The sequence below is a fragment of the Engraulis encrasicolus genome, chromosome 8, assembly GCF_034702125.1.
Source record: "Engraulis encrasicolus isolate BLACKSEA-1 chromosome 8, IST_EnEncr_1.0, whole genome shotgun sequence".
NCBI classification, from domain to species: Eukaryota; Metazoa; Chordata; class Actinopteri; order Clupeiformes; family Engraulidae; genus Engraulis; species Engraulis encrasicolus.
Window position 1 is genome coordinate 9,801,491 of NC_085864.1, and position 18,248 is coordinate 9,819,738.

Below are 18,248 nucleotides of genomic sequence, written 5' to 3' on the forward strand. Positions count from 1 at the left end.
AAGGTAAGCAATCAGCTAAATTCAATAGCATAAACTAACTAGAACAACTAATTATAAGTTACACAGTCAGTAGGCCTATATAATAATCTACTGTAAATGTACACACTTTTGACTAAATGATTAACATAAAAAGAAAGCACCAACCAAAAAGACATTCTTGCAGATATCTTGCAGATATATCAGGTATATCTTGCTTATAGGCCATGCAATGACCTTACACCTTAAATCAATGGCAGTATCAAGTTGATATCTTTCTTTTCTTCACAATTTTAAGAAATGCTACTCTGATTTCCTTAGTTTTCATTCCATAAATAATAGGATTGAGAACAGGTGAGATCACAAATGTCAGCATCCCAACAGTCATTCTTATGGTTGCAGTTACATTTGGAAAACGGTAGGTTGTTATTGTGAACATACTGATAAATTCATAAAGTCCCAATACTATTAACTGTGCCAAGCATGTGTTCAGAGCCTTTGATTTGGCATCAGGTTGTTTGTTAAAGACACATGCTAGTAAAATTTGAATATATGAGAATAATTGGATTCCTAAAGTGACAAGGTGCATATATGCTGTGATGAACAACCCGTAGATATTATTGACTGTTGTATCTTCCCCACATGACAGGCCCAACAATGAGAAGTTACTGCAGTACATATTTCTTATGAAACTTCTGCATCTACGCACTCTAAGCTGAAGAAGAAACAAAACAAGTATCAAAATGAAGTCCATGCCCCATGCCAACAATATGACACCTGCCACCGTTAAAGGAGTCATGATGGCGTGGTATCTTAGTGGCTTGCAGATAGCTAGATATCGATCGAATGACATCGCTGCCAATACAAAAAGTGTACCACCACCAAACATATGGATTAGAAATGCCTGAATGACACACGTTGGATAGTATACAGTGTGTTCCTGAGTTACGATATCAATCAGGACACGAGGAAGCATCGCAGTTATTCCGATCAGGTCATTCAGTGGCAAGCTGAAGAGGATGTAGAACATGGGTTTGTGAAGACTCTTCTGAGTAGCAATCAGCAGCAATATGGTCAGATTAGAGACAACAGAAAACAGATACACCAACATTCCTATAATGAAGATAGGGTACACAGCAGAAGGGTGAATGTCATAGCTGGCAATTTTTAAGTCGAATGAAAATACTCCATTTGATAAATTGTTGTCCATGACTGCTGTTGGGAAACCTGAAAAATTCAAAATATTTGAACACATTTGAATCCTCAAAAAAGCGCTGCATTATAAATGTACAGTATGTGCCAGATGTTCAAAGCAGCAGTAGTTGTTGTTACCTTTTCTTGAGTTGATCACCGTCAGAAGCAGTTGCTTGACTAATATCAAAGCTTATATGTATGTAAGGAGTGTGTGTCATGAATAGCAGGAAGCATGTGACCAAAGATGAGGTAACTCATCACACATGAAACACCGCCAAGTCCCATTTTTTGTTTTTCTTTTCGTTTTTCCATATGCAAGGGCGTAGGTTCCGTGTGAGCTTTGGTAGGGACAACTTCACCCCCCACCCACTTTCATAGATTGTGTTTTTAAAAAAAATCTAGATTAATCCCACTGTAATTACCAGATTTATATACATTAATATATTTTAAAATTCGCTCAAATAGGCTGTGCGCGTTACCAAAATAATGACTAAGTCTTGAGAAGAGGGTTTCTTAAGCCAGGTGGCACATAGACCAGGGCTCATCTCCTTTTTTCCAAATTAAACAGTGCTATAGACCTAAGTGGTACATGTAAAATACATATAGGCTACATCTATCAAACATTTAAACAAGATTGCTTCAACGATTCAGCATTTCTGTTGGGCCTGGACATAGCGGAGAGAGAGAGAGAATCCCTCACTGACTTAAAAAAAGGGCGGCGGCTCCTTTAAGAATCCTTAAGGAAAGCGGCTCTTTTTATCCTAGGAGAAGCTGCGCATGAGAGAACGTTTCCCTACCCACACAATATCTACAGTTGACTGTCATTCTCAGAAGAATGCCAGAGGAGTCACAACTTGAAATGTATTCCTTTTGCTAACATTTTACCTCAAGCGGCAAGCGCAACTTGTTTGTCGTCATGAGCAAGCATGATCAACCGCATTTAGCGTTTTGCTTCAAAATATAATTCTTCTGGTGTTGCGCTTGCGATGGCGAAATAACTTACCGCCCTTTTCTTTTTGTCGTCTCTGAAGCTTATAAAGCTGATGTTGAAACACCAATGCAATTTAAGTTGGGGCTTTCAGCACCACTAGCACATGGACCACTGCTTCCACCTGAAACTACCTGGCCGTCTAATGACTCTTCAGTCTGTTACACCCAATAGCGACGTGGGTCGCCATATCTCCGAATAGCCTAAACTGCGGAATCTCTCATATCATAAAGAATACAGCCAGTTCAAAAAATATATATTTTTTTTAATTAATGCTACCACTTTGTAGTATATTGAAATATTACACTAATCAATGTAGATTTTCGATACATTAAAATAATATGGCTAAAATTGGTAGGGACAATTTTATATCCCTTAAATATTGGTAGGGACATGTCACAAGCGTCCCCCCCTAAACCTACGCCCATGTCCATTTGTAATGCATTTTTTAAACCAAAAAAATACCTTACATTTGAAAATTGAAAACATTGCGGGTGCCTACATGAATCATGTGTGTCATGGGCTCTCTCACCTGGCCTGGTAACTCTCTCTCTAATTGAGATCAATTATCTGTCTCTCTGCTCACTACTCACTCTGCTCTGTCTAATTAGCTTCACCTGTCTCTGCTCTGCTCTGCTCTGATCTGTTCTCATTAACCCACCAGCTGCACTGCATTTCCTGCTCATCACCAACAGTATTTAAAGCCCTGTTTTTCAGTCTACCTTTGTCAGAACGTCTGCGAAGCCTGCATCTGTTTACACTGCTTGTCTAAGCGCTACTCCTGACTCCTGAATCCGGACCTGCCTGTGCTCTGCTCTGCTCTGCTCTCCTGACCTGTAAACCCGACCTGCCTTTTGTCCCCGACTCCGACTACTCTTCTGCCCCGGTAAATCTGACCAGCCTTCTTCCTTGTGACTACGATCTTTGCATTGCCCTGACCTGTACCGCTGCACTCTATTCATTCTGCCCTGTTGTGTGTGTGTGTTCCCCCCAGGATTCTTCCATCTGGACTCTTCATCCGTCATCTCCATAGGAGTCACATCTGCCGACGGGGGGGCACACACACACAGGAACTTCTGGAACCTCTGGCATCCCGGTAACCCCACGAACCCTGGAAACCTCCTTCTCCCAACCCCCTTTTCCCCTGAACTTTAATAAACATCCCAAACGTGACTCATTTGTGGTCCGCATCTGTCTGTACCGTGACAATGTGGGTGTTTGGCCTTGTCTATACGGGCCCTGATCTGTGGTGGTCAACCCTATGTTCTATGTTCTACTGGCTTGATTTTCAGCTGTGTTTCTTGCCGTTATTTTTTGTGGCACACGGCACCTGCTCAGTTAGTTACACTACTTGTTTTGGGTAGTCTTCAAAGTCAAGGAGGGTCCCGAGGCAACACTGCTATTCAAAGTTTTATTTTTTCCACACGCACCGACGCGTTTCGACTCACACAGGAGTCTTTTTCAAGGTGTAAAGGTGGGATACAACAGTGCGTGGAGCAGACAAAGGGGGCGCCTCAGTTGTTTGGGGAAAGAAAGAATACATGGCTGAAGCCCTCCGACAAATAAATGACACCCAATACTATGTACCCCTATCAACCAACCCCATTGACCTCATTAAACCTGAACAGTATTGTTGACCATGCTGTTGAGAATATGTGGATCACAAGCAAAGAACGAGACTTTATTGTCCCTCAAAATCTTAGACTTGCCACTTTTTATCTTCTCCCAAAAACTCATAAAAGTCTCACCTCACCCCCTGGAAGACCTATAATCAGCGGCATTGAAACCATCACAGAACCTTCATCCAAGTTCATTGATTTTGCAATTAAGCCCATTACTAGTGCATTGCCTGCTTACCTTCAGGACACCACTCATATGCTTAAGAAACTGCAAGAAATGCCACCTCTTTATGTTTTCCTAGTCACTATGGACATTTTCACTGTACACTAACATTGACCATGGTGATGGCCTACAAGCTCTTAACCACTATCTGCAACAAAGGCCCAACCCCTCTCCACCCACCAACTTCATTGTAGAGCTGACTGAATGGACACTCAAAAACAACATTTTTCTATTCCAGGACCAACTTTACAGACAAGGGGACCGCCATGGGAGCAGCCTTCGCACCGAACTATGCAGGGCTCTACTTAGGCCTCTGGGAAGAAAGGTATGTACAGAGTGAAACAATTCCATTTAAGGAGCACATACTATTCTATGGAAGATATATTGATGATTTTAATATTCTTATTCTCTGGATCTGAACAACAACTGAAGGACTTCCATCAATATCTTAATTCTACCCATGCTAACATTGAACTCAGCCTGGAATTCAGCAGAACTGAAATTCATTTTCTGGATCTTAAAATCACTGTTGACTCTCTGGGGCATATCCATACATCCATCTACAGAAAGGCTAGTGGCTGTAATACAATTCTAAGGGCGGACAGCTATCAAACCAGAAGTCTCATAACCAACATACCATTTGGACAATTCCAGAGGCTCTGACATGCTACTGACATGGCCAATAGGTTTATCCAGAGAAGATATGAAGACAGTGTTTTAAAGCAGGCAAGGTCAAGAGCCAGATCCTCAGACAGACAACTTTTACTCAACAAAACACCTCGTGAACAGCAACCTCCTAAAATGTTCTTTTTCTTCTCAGTTTGGCCACCTCAGGTACTCCATCAGACGGACCATCACCATGTAACCGAGGGTAGGTTGTAGATTTAGGTAAAGTGTGTTAACGACTACGCCACTGTGGCCTTGCACCACCAGATATACTTGTTGAATGATGGTTCTTAGACCAAGTTGTAAACCAGGGTTTCCCACACACAGGTAAGTAAGATCAGAGACATGGGTTCAGGTGATGAAAATAGCAGTCATTATTTATTAACCAAAACAGCTATAAGACATGCTTGTTCAGTTACTTTCTTTTTCTGTTCTTATAAAACAAATCCAACAAAATAAACCAACATCAAAATAAGTCAAAAGGGTCAAAAAGGGCAACAACTGGTTTAACACAGTACTTGTAGGCTAGCAGAGCAGCAGTGGCAATCGCTCTGCTCCATGCTACAACTGGAGCCTAAACAAACGTGCCTCTTCAGTCTGCGCCCCCAGCCATCAGAGAGAAAGCCCACACTCCTATAACTGCAGCCATGACCAAAGCCTCGGACAGACCACACCAAGGCATAAGCTCACCCCCAGCATCCTCCAGACTCAACCTTCAAGGCATCCTCCATCAAGAAGTGTTGAGTATGCTGCAGAAGCGTCACGCTTCCAATAAAGCAGCGAGGAGCGGGGGGAAAGCCGACAAAGCAGGGCTTGTGCATGACTAGCCGGTCAGTGCCGTTTTTATACATGAAATGCTAATTGGAAGAATTAGCAACTAACCTGCTACCTGGGGGTGTGTCAGCTAGAGCTATGGTGGCTGCAGGAGGACAATCTGCACCGCAGTTGGTTACATTTTTTCCCCCACCTTTGTATCGGCGTCCCGTCTATAGGCTTGTGTTTCCAAACACCAAGCTTCAGTTTCTAGCAAAAGTGGGAGAACTCAAACCAGCAGGCACACGCACACAATCACAGCACACGCACTCACAGGCATGCACACACATGCCTGAGCAGTGGACATTCAGGTCACATTCAGCATCCAAACAATACTGTACACATAAATAAAACCCACATGAGTGTTCAAAAACACCAGATAAAACAATACCAGAAGGCATCAAACTGGATTGGGTTGGTGTGTCCCTTGGACCTGGCCAATAAGGAAAGGAGGGGCTGCCGTAGAGAGGTGGGCCTGAGTGGCAACCTACTGGCCACCGCACTAGGCCAACTGACTGGGTTCCTGGCACAGCAAACATCTGCAGTCTCTGTGCGGCCCTGTTCAAGACCGCTGCAGCCAGCCGACAGTCCCAGTACCCTGAGAAGCACACTCACTCTGTCCATTAGAGGGCTCCGATGCAGCGTTGGAGATCTCAGGCGTGGCAGCGGGGTCGGCCACAACTGGCCTGTTGGTCGCCTCCTGGGTCAAGCGGTCATTGTCTGAGCAGAGCCAACGCACTAGCTCCCCTAGCTGCTCCAGCTCCTCAGCTATCACTAAACAGGAAAACAGTCAAGTGACGGCAATGATGAGAAGTTGTGCTGGGCTAAAGACCGCAAGGCGATGTGACCCTTCAGGTCAGCTGCAGGGTCCCCCGATGCGCCGACTGCTGCTCTGCCTACACAAAACCAGTTATTGCCCCTTTTAAAAACAACAAAAACAAAAACTGAAACCCACGCCTCTGTTTACATATCCTGCCGACTATGCCACTTTGTATCCGAGGGTAGGTTGGAGATTTAGGTAAAGTGTTTTAATGACTACGCCACTGGTGGCCTTGCACCACCAGATATATTTGTTGAACAATGGCTCTTAGACCAAGTTGTAAACCTGGGTTTCCCACACACAAGTAAGTAAGTAAGAGCAGAGACGTAAATTCAGGTGAATAATCAAATGGTTATTATTTATTGAAAAACAGAAACAAAACAGAATCAAGTGAAAATAAATCAAAAACGAATGACTCAAACTTAAAACAACAAAAAGGGCAATAACTGGGTGTACAAAAGTGGGAAACCCTGGTTTACAACTTGGTCTAAGAGCCATTGTTCAACAAATATATCTGGTGGTGCAAGGCCACCAGTGGCGTAGTCGTTAAAACACTTTACCTAAATCTCCAACCTACCCTCGGTTACAAAGCTAAACAAACGTGCCTCTTCAGTCTGCGCCCCCAGCCATCAGAGAGAAAGCCCACACTCCTATAACTGCAGCCATGACCAAAGCCTCGGACACACCACACCAAGGCATAAGCTCACCCCCAGCATCCTCCAGACTCAACCTTCAAGGCATCCTCCATCAAGAAGTGTTGAGTATGCTGCAGAAGCGTCACGCTTCCAATAAAGCAGCGAGGAGCAGGGGGAAAGCCGACAAAGCAGGGCTTGTGCATGACCAGCCGGTCAGTGCCGTTTTTATACATGAAATGCTAATTGGAAGAATTAGCAACTAACCTGCTACCTGGGGGTGTGTCAGCTAGAGCTATGGTGGCTGCAGGAGGACAATCTGCACCGCAGTTGGTTACAACCAGGAACTGGGGCATCCTGCAGAGCGATCCGTCACTTGCCACCACATTTGCAGAACCCCCTGGATTTGCCTTCAGAAGGGCACCCACCCTCCATGACATTCTGTTGAGGAGCTACCTACCTACCCCTCCGAAACCCACAACATGGCTACCCAGGCCAACAGGAACTTTCTGCTGTGGATCCTGCAGACTCTGTGATCAGGTTGACAGGGGTAACTCTTTCTCAGATGTAACTGGTACCAAGACCTTTCATTGTTTGAGCCATGCCAATTGCAATACAAAATTTGTTATTTACAGACTGGAATGTGGTGAGTGTGACCAAGGATGTTTCTATATAGGTCGAACGAAGCGAAGATTCAGGGACAGATTGTTAGAACATGTTTATGCCATTAGGACGCACAATCCCAACTACCCCATGGCCTCCCATTACAAAAAGACTGGACACCGCAACCCTTCTTCTCTTAAGGCCTTGGTTGTGGAGGTGGTTCACAACTCTGCGAGGGGTGGCGACCGACTCAAACGCCTCCTCCAGCGGGAGACGTTCTGGATAGACAAATTAAATGCCACCACATTCCCTGGACTTAATGAAGAGATTGATTTCTACCCTTTCCGGTAACCTGTTTGAACAGTGTCTCTGCTCCTATATAGGCATGCCCTTTTGCTTAAATGTTGCATTTTTACTTGACCAACTAAACTCCTGTGCCGGTCCTTGCTTGTTGATTGACTTATTCATGTAGTCTATTTGTTCAGCTTGATGGTGTTTTTTGTCCTTCCACCACTGAGCTTTGCTGATTCTAGTTGTGTGCAATTGTAAGACCATGTTTACTTTTTTATTTGTTTATTTTCAATTATCATTGGGTCTTTTTTTCACCTATGGTCTTCAATGTAATTATTGCTTGTTTGTGTCACTTGTTTTTGGTGTTAGCATGACCAATTGGTTGTTAGGTATTCCCTTAGCACACTCTCCTTTCCCATTGGACAGCCAATTTGTGGTCACATGACCCTTTGTGATTTCCTTTTAAAACCACAACTGTGTTGTATCCCACCTTTACACCTTGAAAAAGACTACTGCGCGAGTCAAACGCGTCGGTGCGTGTGAAAAAATAAAACTTTGAATAGCAGTGTTGCCTCGGGACCCTCCTTGACTTTGAAGATTCTGATGCCCTTTTCCCTTGAAGAGCACCTGCACAACATTTGATTGAGACCCAAGGCAGCGCTCTCCCATCTCTCTCCGTTTTGGGTGTCTTGTTAAGCATTTGTACAGTGCCTGTTTACTGGCTAACTTTTTTTGGCACTGTATTTGCAATTTCACCGTCACTCAATTTAATACTTGTTTACAGGGGCTCTATGTAGGATTAAAAGTTTAATTTACCACTGTCCCAAGTCGGCCGATGCTTATTTGAGTTGTTATTAAGTGAACGAAGACTCTCGTGACCACTTTCACGGTCCACTGTCAGAGACCCGCAAATGTAACTTTTGTCAGAGCGACTCACTACGAATGTCGTGGGAAACACATCTCATACGAAAAATCGCTTTACATACCTCATTCAGATTTGTATCTATTGCTGGCATTCTGTGATTGCTGACATGCTGACATTGCTTACATTGTTGACATGTCAAACAACGCATAGAGAACTTTGGTAGTCCACCATTTGTTTAGAAACAACGCCATTTGTACAGGGTGTTGCAACTGCCGATATAGCCAAGTCCAGAGACAGTTTAACAAAAGAGATACTGTATGTCCAGTGTGTCTACTCACTACTTTTCCCGGTGCACTCTAGGGGCGCCAACGAGTGAATGGGCTGCGCTCTCTCGACAGCGCCCTCTGGTGAACTGCAGGCATGGATTGATACATGTCTCTTTTGCTAAACTATCTCTGGACTTGACTATATCGGCGGTTGCAACACCCTGTAAGAATGGCGTTGTTTCTAAACAAATGGTGGACTACTGAAGTTCTTTTATGCCTCGTTTTACATGTCAACAACCCCGCAACTCTACAGAATGAAGTTTTGGGCAACCTTGAGCGTTGTAAATGGGTGGAAAGTAGAGATTTATAACGATGGCTACTTCTTGCTCTGGTGAACCACAGCAAAAGCCCAATGTTGGCATCGGCTATCTAGCACTGGATTTCTCAATGCAAGGCATGAGTTGAGTTAAGGTAAGCGCCCAAACTTAGCCCTCAGCATCAAGTTTAAAGCCATTTTACACCGGATTTCTCCTTTAAACTCCAATTTAGTGGCATGATCAGGGACTTATGGGTCAGTCTATTCTGCTCATAGTTTGTAAGGCTCAGCCAGGCATTGCGGAAATGTCCCACCATTTACTAACATGTATCAAGTTAGATAAACGCACATGGAAAGCAAGTGTTTTTTTAATTATCAGTATGACAGATTTATGATGGGTAAATCAATGCAGTTACAACCCAACCAAGCTATAGAATGATATGAAACACAGACCAAGGCCACCATAATAATGTGTGCTCATAATATCTAAACAGGACCAAACATGACATTGAAATGGTATTGCATCCATAAAGTAGAAGATGACTGATTCTCTTCTGTTTGTCCCCAGATCTGCCTGAGAATGGCAAAGAGGCTTTGTTGTGATAATGACCACAGACTCTACAAATACTGGATTGATTGATTGATTGGCCTTTTTGGACAATGATTTGTGCCACATGGGTATCATACGATTTAAGAATATGATTTGTACCAAATTTGATGCTTGCATTAGAAGGATTCTTTTGCTAAGCCACAACCCTAATGTTCCCCTTGGAATACGCAACTACCCTGTGTATGTACGAAATATTTAAATGCACCATTTTATTTTTTAAATAATTATTAATATGAATATTATTTTCAGTACTAACAAATAAAATGAACCATTTGAGGAGATAAGGACTTGTTACTACATGTTACTACAATAAACATAGTATGGTATGTACAATAAACATTAATCAAAGTTTAATAGCAGAAAATAACATAAAATTGCACAGGATATACAGTAACAATGTTCATCCATTGCCTACATTAAATATAATCACAACTGAAGTACAGTAATTTTACTTCATTCCCCTAATTTGGGTTTGGGGATTAATAAAGTGTAACAAAAAAAAAAAAAAAACACACACACACAAACCAAAAGGACATCACTTTGCAAACAGTAGTACGGCATGCCTTGCTTAGCCCATGAGCTTTCACCATAATAGTTGGCAGCATCAAATTGATATCTTTCTTTTCCTTACAATTTGTAGAAATGATATTCTGATTTCCTTTGTTTTCAGTCCATAAATAATAGGATTGAGAAAAGGTGAGATCACAAATGTCATCATCCCAATGGTCATTCTTGCAGTTGAAGGTACACTTGGAAACCGATAGGTTGTTATTGTGAACACTGTAATGAACTCAAAAATGACAAAAACTATTAATTGTGCCAAACAGGTGTTGAGAGCCTTTGATTTAGCATCAGACTGTTTGTTGAAGACACACGCCAGTAGAATTTGAATATATGAAAACAACTGGATTCCTAAAGTCACAAGGTGCATATATGCTGTGATGAACAACCCGTAGATATTATTGACTGTTGTATCTTCCCCACATGACAGGCCCAACAATGAGAAGTTACTGCAGTACATATTCCTTATGAAACTTCTGCATCTACGCACTCTAAGCTGAAGAAGAAACAAAACAAGTATCAAAATGAAGTCCATGCCCCATGCCAACAATATGACACCTGCCACCGTTAAAGGAGTCATGATGGCGTGGTATCTTAGTGGCTTGCAGATAGCTAGATATCGGTCGAATGACATCGCTGCCAATACAAAAAGTGTACCACCACCAAACATATGAATCAAAAACGCCTGAATGACACAAGTTGGGTAGTACACAGTGTGTTCCTGAGTTACAATATCAATCAGGACACGAGGAAGCACCACAGTTATTCCAATCAGGTCATTCAGTGGCAGACTGAAGAAGATGTAAAACATGGGTTTATGGAGACTCTTCTGAGAGATTATCAAGAGCAGGATGGTCAGATTACAGACAACAGAAAAAAGATATGCCAACATTCCTATAATGAAGATAGGGTACACAGCAGATGGGGGAATGTCATAGCTGGCAATTTTCAAATTGAATGAAAAGCTGTCATTGAAGATATTGGTATCCATAGCTAAGCACGGGGAAACCTGCAAAACCAATCAAAAACAATTACATTTTGCCTTCCTCAGGAAAGTCTATATTCATATGTATATCATTTCATCAATGTTGCTAGAAGTACTATATTACCGTACTCTAAGATGCACAATCAAAGAAGCAGTGGCTTTACTGACATCACATTGCTGGGAGAATTTTTATAAGAGAGAATCTTGAGGGTGCTGTGATACAGCACACTAAGGCCCGACCCCGCATGGATGACCCTGGGGGCCAAGGCTCTCATGAATAGGCCATGGTGTACAGTAGTACGGAGGCGTAGCCTGAGGACATGGTGCGCATGGGCAGTGCGTGCGACGCCATGATGGATAAAAATTGTGACACCGGAAAGACAATGCCCGGTTGTCAATGTTCAGTTTGTGGCCAAATTAACGACAGCTGTTGGTCAGTAAGTAGGGCCTATTAATTGCGGAGGATAATTAATGACATCTGTAAAAAACAATCACGGTGTCCTATGACCTGTTCCACACTCCAGCCCTGGCGTTAGTGGCATTGCTCTTTACTATGCTGCCAGTACCAAGGAGAGTAGAGACAGGAGAGCTTACTGACGTCATAACAACGTAGTACAAAATGATGGCGAGGGGAGTACGGAACTTTTATTCTTCTTCTACTGTCAGTATTGGACGCATCAGGAAAGCATGCAATGCAACTTCTGCGAGGGCCGGAGTGTGGAACAGGTCATAGGCAGCGTGAATGTTTGTCAGCTGTCCTTAATTACCCCCTGCAATTACTGCTGACCAACAGCTGCAGTTAATTTGGCCACAAATTATCCATCATGGTGTAGCCCCCACTGACCATGCGCAAGGGAGTACGGGGATTGTATCCATCGCACCCACTGACCAATGACCATGCGCAAGGGAGTTAAATTTCCATCCACTCGTGTCCTCAGGCAACGCCCCCGTACTACACCGTGGCCAATGCATTTCCCCCCTAGAAATTGTTCTTCTGTCGAGTTTCTTTGGCCAGTACTCACCCTAGAAGAAGAAAGTGACTCCCCTCGCTGCCATGTCGTACTATGCTCTGATGATGTACGTTCGCCGTCCTATGGGGCACCTAAGTCTCCACCCCTTCCGGGCGGCTTCTGGGGCTGGCAACGGAAAAACTTTTGACTGGGCTGTAATGGACTGATCAAAGCTATTTTCCGACCCACCTCGCATTTCCCCGTGGATCACACATATGCTGTGCCTCAGAATTAATAACAACCAATGGTGTGCTTGTTGACTTCACTTGGCAAGCGATTTTTGAGTTGTGAATGTGCAAAAATATGTAATTATTTGGACTACACAACATACGTCGCATGTCCAACGTGCAGCCACTTAAGCCATGGTGCAGCGGTAGGGTTGGCTGTGCCTCGGTTCACGTCAGATATGCGAGGCGCAAGTGTAGTCTCCAACACAGTTTTGCACAAAAGCTAAAATAACGTTTCTTGCGTGCCGAAAATGAGTGGTCTTACGACGCAAATCCAAACCTTTCAAATTCACTGTCATCATATGTGAAATCCAGAGCACATGCCAAACGGGATGAGGATTTAGCTTGACTCGCTCCATTGACTCGCATTCAAAATTTTGCGAGCTCCTGCCCCATGTATCGGAAGTAGAAGGGCGTGACTTAGGTGCCCCATTTCTATCCTGTGTTTGAATCCAGCCATGGCCATTTCCTAACCCACGCTGTTTCTCTCTCCGGCTCATTTCCTGTCTCCTCTCACTCTGTAATAAAATCCCCCAAAAATGAAAGACTTATTTTTAAGACTTCGTCTAAGGTTTTATGTTGGGACCTCTGCTGTGTCTGCTTTTAGAGCAACATATGGTTAATAACTCTATGCATTACTTTTGCAGTTCATACCCTGACGAAAATCGACCATGGTTTTACTGTAGTAACCATGGTTTGTATGTAAGTACTCTGTAAGTACTGTAAGTACTCTGAACCAACCATAGAATTATTATGGCTTATACATGCTTTTTGGTAACCATGAAAACGGTGGTTCCTGACTAACCATGGATCATGGTTATTCATGAAAACTTGTTGGCAGCTGTGGTGTAATGGTTAGGGAGTTAGACTGAAGATCACAGAGTTGCAGGTTCAAATCCCACCCTTCCCTCTCCCTACACCTCCATCCATGACTGAAGTGCCCTTGAGCAAGGCACCTAACCCCACATTGCTCCAAGGATTGACATCAATATCTGCGTTGGATAAAAAAAAAAAAAAATTCCCCGGGTCCTATGTTCCCCGGTCTTTGTATGGGACCAGGGAACTTAAAACCATTTTTCTAAAAAAAAAAAAAACGGTTGCCATGCATATTTCATGACAAGTTTGCGCATAGTGACAGCCTAACCCTAACCCTCACCATGTGGCAGCAGCACTTGGAAGCAGCAGGGAACATAGAGCCCTTTTTTATGAAAAAAGAGTCCTAAGTTACCCGGTAGCGGGGAACACAGGACCCGGGGAACATAGGGATGACCCCTCACATTTTGTAGCTTGAGATTACCTGGCCTTCAGCTTGGCAGCCTCAAGCAGTTAAGGCACTGTTGTTACGCCACGGATCTAGATTCAGTTCCGGCCCAAGGTCTTTTCCCAATCCCCCTCCTATCTCTCGCTCCCAAAGATTTACTGTCATCTCTTCATTATCACATAAAGGCCTATAAATCCCAAAAGATGAGAGTGCAGACACATTAAATTGTTTTACTATGATTATGTCATTTTATTCTGACTGAACATAAACATTACATCACTTTTTCACACAATTAAGTCATTGGGGAGTTAATATGTAAGGGTTAACGTTCGGCGAGAAGGTCGCTACCGTGGAATAGCAGCACGACAGAGAGAATCTTTAGACCCCGACGCGGAGCGGAGGGGTCTTGTTCTCTCTGAAGTGCTGCTATTCCACAAAGCGACCGAGTCGCCGAAAGTTAACCCGCTTATTATATTGTAGCGCCGAGCGGTAGCCACTTCAAAAAGGATGTCGGAGGCAGCAGATACAGTGTAGCGTTTTCTTTATTACCTGCTCTCTCACAGATTAAAACGGGCAAAAGGAGGTGTCCCACAGAAAACAATAAACACTACTCAGTCTTCACTAATCTAAAAACACTCGTACCCACTCGCACACGTCTACTCTCAAATTAGTTTCTCTCAGCTCTGCCTAACCGTTATGAACGTTATCGATAACTTGTCAATCACCCCGCCCCTTATCAATACCCATCCTATCTAATTCCTTAATTATTCCCGCCCGGACACCTCCCCCCAATCAAAACCCACCCCAAAACTCATTGGCACACACAAAATTCTAGAAGACACACAAGGGAGTGGGGAACAACATTCACGCGCACAGATACACACACATTCACTATTCACACATACAGATAGACAGAGAGGGAGTCCTATGGGGAAACACACACACACAGTCCACTCAAGGGGCTCGGCGCTACAATATGGATATACTTAAATGATTCACACATGGTGGGGACATTTCTTTAGGCCTATTTAATGTTAAGTCAAAAGATTGTTGCTGCGCAAAACAAAACAGTGCCGTTGTGGAACACCGCTAGGCAACAGCTAGGTAGCCAGGACAACAGGTGTTGTCTATCACAGCAGCTGATTAGAGTCGTGTTGAAAAGTCGCTTTAGCAGTGAAAAGTCTTGTTGCCATTGACAGTGGTCTGTTATAGACCAACCCGTCCGTTATCGAAAAATAACAGACGTGCGAACGTTGGGGAGCCCCGTTGAAATGAATGAAGCATTTGACCGATGACGTCACACCATATAATAAAGGACAAAGAACACATATGAACACATTCAAAAAACATCTGTTTGTCCTCAGCCTATACAAACCTAAATATCTCATCCTCCGAAGCACATAAAAACATGAAATTGCATTTAAAAGCTAAAACCCTCATCTTGCACTAGAATGTGCCCAGTCAGCTTTAACATATCTGTTCATGCAGCTCCAGGCACCTGGGTTAATCCTGCATAGGCAGCATCCAGTATCCATGGGTTGAACATACATGCATATGTTGTGTGTGTGTGTGTGTGTGCGTGTGTGCGTGTGTGTGTGTGTGTGTGTGTGTGTGTGTGCGTGTGCGTGTGTGCGTGCGCGCGACATACATGACATACTGTCATACTCTGCATGCACATGCACATGAAGACACTAGCATTGTTGACTCTCAATTTTGAAATTAACTACAATGTAAGGTTACAATTGTATTTGCATTCTACACATCTGATTTGGACATACTATACAAGATGAATAGAGTAGCCAGTAAAGATGTACATCATCATATTAGAAGGACAGTGTAGTAGGCCTACGCCCATGAAACCCTGCCCTTTCTCAAAACCTGTAAGAAAGCTGTTCTAATATCTTTTGTTTTCAGTCCATATATGATGGGGTTAACAACCGGCAGAATCAGAAATATCATCATTCCAGTAGCATTAGTTAAATTTGCGGAAACACGTGGCAATCGAAATGAAATGATGGTAAATAAACTAACCATCTGAAAAATGGCAGAGGAGATGATCTGTGATAAACAGGTGTTCAAAGCCTTTGATTTGGTATCTGATTGCTTGTTTTGAAGGACGGTTACTAGGATGTAAACGTATGAGAACAGTGGTATAGATATAGTGATAACATTAATAAATGTTGTGATGGCCAACCCATAAATGTTATTGACCGTTAGATCCTCTCCACATGACAGTTTAAGCAATGACACATTATTACAATAAACAGCCGTGATGAAATCTTTGCACTTTTTCACCCTGAGCTGAAGCAGGAACAAAATGAGAATCAAGACAAAGTCCACTCCCCAGGCCAGAGATATCATGGCACAGACGGTGACTGGGGTCATGATTGTGTTGTACCTCAGAGGCTTGCAAATGGCCAGGTACCGATCCAGCGCCATCATGACCAGCACCAGCTTGGCTCCTCCGCCGTACATGTGGAGCAAAAAAGCCTGAAAGACACAGGCAGGGTAGCTGACTGTGTAGTCGTTCGTCAGCATGTGCGTAAGCACGCGAGGCAACATTGCGGATATGCCGATGAGGTCTTGCAGTGGCAGGCTGAAGAAGATGTAGAACATGGGCTTGTGGAGAACCCTCTGAGTGATGATCAGGAGCAGGATCACCGTGTTGGAGAGGACAGAGAAAGCGTAGACCAAAAATCCAATCACAACGGTAGGGTAGACAGCAGAGCGCGGGATATCGAACCTAGACATTCTGAGGAGAAGGGAGAAAGTCTGGTTGCCTGAAACGCTCATCCTCAGAGAAGTGTGTACAAGAAGGTACAGAATTTGATGAAAGCTGTTGGAAAAAAACAAAATGGCAAAACATAATGTTTACAGTCCAGGCTTATTACAACAAAAAATAAGAAGTTGATAGTTTTATGCACACAATAATTGAGCAGTGAGTACATAAAATATGTATCAAAGTCTTATCATCATAAGCATAGCTGTTTCTGAGAACAGTAATGAGCCATGCAGCCCACTGAATCTAATAGCTCACCTCCTATCCCTAGTTATTCTGTCTATACACAATGAGCACAATTTTGTCAGCAATGCAATACTGTATGGAAGCAGGGTATTTATAGAGTAGTAGTGCACTGTGAGTGGATACCCATAGTCTAATTTTCAATTGGGTCTGTGTAGCCAATTGAGTAATTTATTCCCTAAATATCATTGTTGCCTGGAAACGCTTAGGCCTACACTTGTTCCATAAGCAGAGTTTAATTTTTGCATCAGGGGGGTCAAAATATAACAGGACTAATAATACATTATGAAAAATATAATAGAATTCATATACATTTCATAATGAAAACATTTAAAATAGCAGTACAATTAAATTTTGAACATCTATATTTTGCCATTCCCTGGACTTAATGTCATTACAGGCACTCTAAAAAAAAGGGTTCTATGTTCCCCGCATTGTATGTTTCCGAGTTTTCAAATTGTGCCCTTCCCAAAACCATCCCTAAACCTAACCTGTCAGTAATGTAATGTTTCTGAGTTGTACATTTGTGCCCTGACCAAAACTATCCATAAACCTAACCTGTCAGAGGTGCAACAACAACCTGCGCTTTGCCATGCGGCAGCAGCCTACTTGGAAGCAGCAGGGAACATAGGACCCGGGGAACATAGGGATGACCCCGTGGAGTCACTCTCTAAAGTAGACTAGAGCTGTGGGTTACTTCAGGGGGCTGAGGTGATGTCTGGGCCATTCTATTGTATTAGTTCTATGACTTCAAACAGTAGTTCAGTTCATGTGCTAGCTTTAGAGATGCAGGAGTTAGCTACTATATCAGGATCTACTGAAAGTTGCTAAAACGTCAGCTACTTTGCTTTCGAGAGACGCACACCAGGTTAGCCCCCAAAAAGCCTGTCCAGATAGCTTCGTCTTGTGTCCACAGTTAATCCTGTTGGATGTACTTGGTGGTATGCTGACATTATCCTGGATACAGTGGCTTTGATACATCACAAAGACTTGCTGTCTTGGTCGCTGAAAATGACTTCACTTTGACAAATGGCGGATATACTGCACATGTAACACCTTGATTACCTCCGCCAAGGAGTATGTGATCGTCAGATTTGTGTGTTCGTTCGTATGTTTGTGCGTTTCTGTCCACCAGAGGTCAGAGGTGCATGTGCTCTCTGAGCACATTTCTAATTTTTAAAATTATTTTTCTGATCTCATATACAGGACAAGTGAGTGGGTGAATGATACTCAATTGAATACTCAATCAATATGAATGAGTAAATGAATGAACGAAGGAATGCATTTTATTTACATTTTC

General features: G+C 43.1%; 3 protein-coding genes across 3 annotated transcripts; all 3 read right to left on the reverse strand.

The window, feature by feature from the left end:
• Positions 1-238: 238 nt before the first annotated feature.
• On the reverse strand, positions 239-1,186 carry LOC134454793 (olfactory receptor 52J3-like). Its single transcript, XM_063205953.1, has one exon. The coding sequence runs from the start codon at positions 1,184-1,186 to the stop codon at positions 239-241; it is 948 nt and encodes a 315-aa protein (XP_063062023.1).
• Positions 1,187-10,486: 9,300 nt separating this feature from the next.
• Positions 10,487-11,434, reverse strand: LOC134453494 (olfactory receptor 52J3-like). Its single transcript, XM_063204296.1, has one exon. It carries the CDS (start codon positions 11,432-11,434, stop codon positions 10,487-10,489), a length of 948 nt encoding a protein of 315 aa, XP_063060366.1.
• A 4,337-nt stretch (positions 11,435-15,771) lies between these two features.
• Positions 15,772-16,719, reverse strand: LOC134454795 (olfactory receptor 52N2-like). Its single transcript, XM_063205954.1, has one exon. The coding sequence runs from the start codon at positions 16,717-16,719 to the stop codon at positions 15,772-15,774; it is 948 nt and encodes a 315-aa protein (XP_063062024.1).
• Between the last annotated feature and the right edge of the window lie 1,529 nt (positions 16,720-18,248).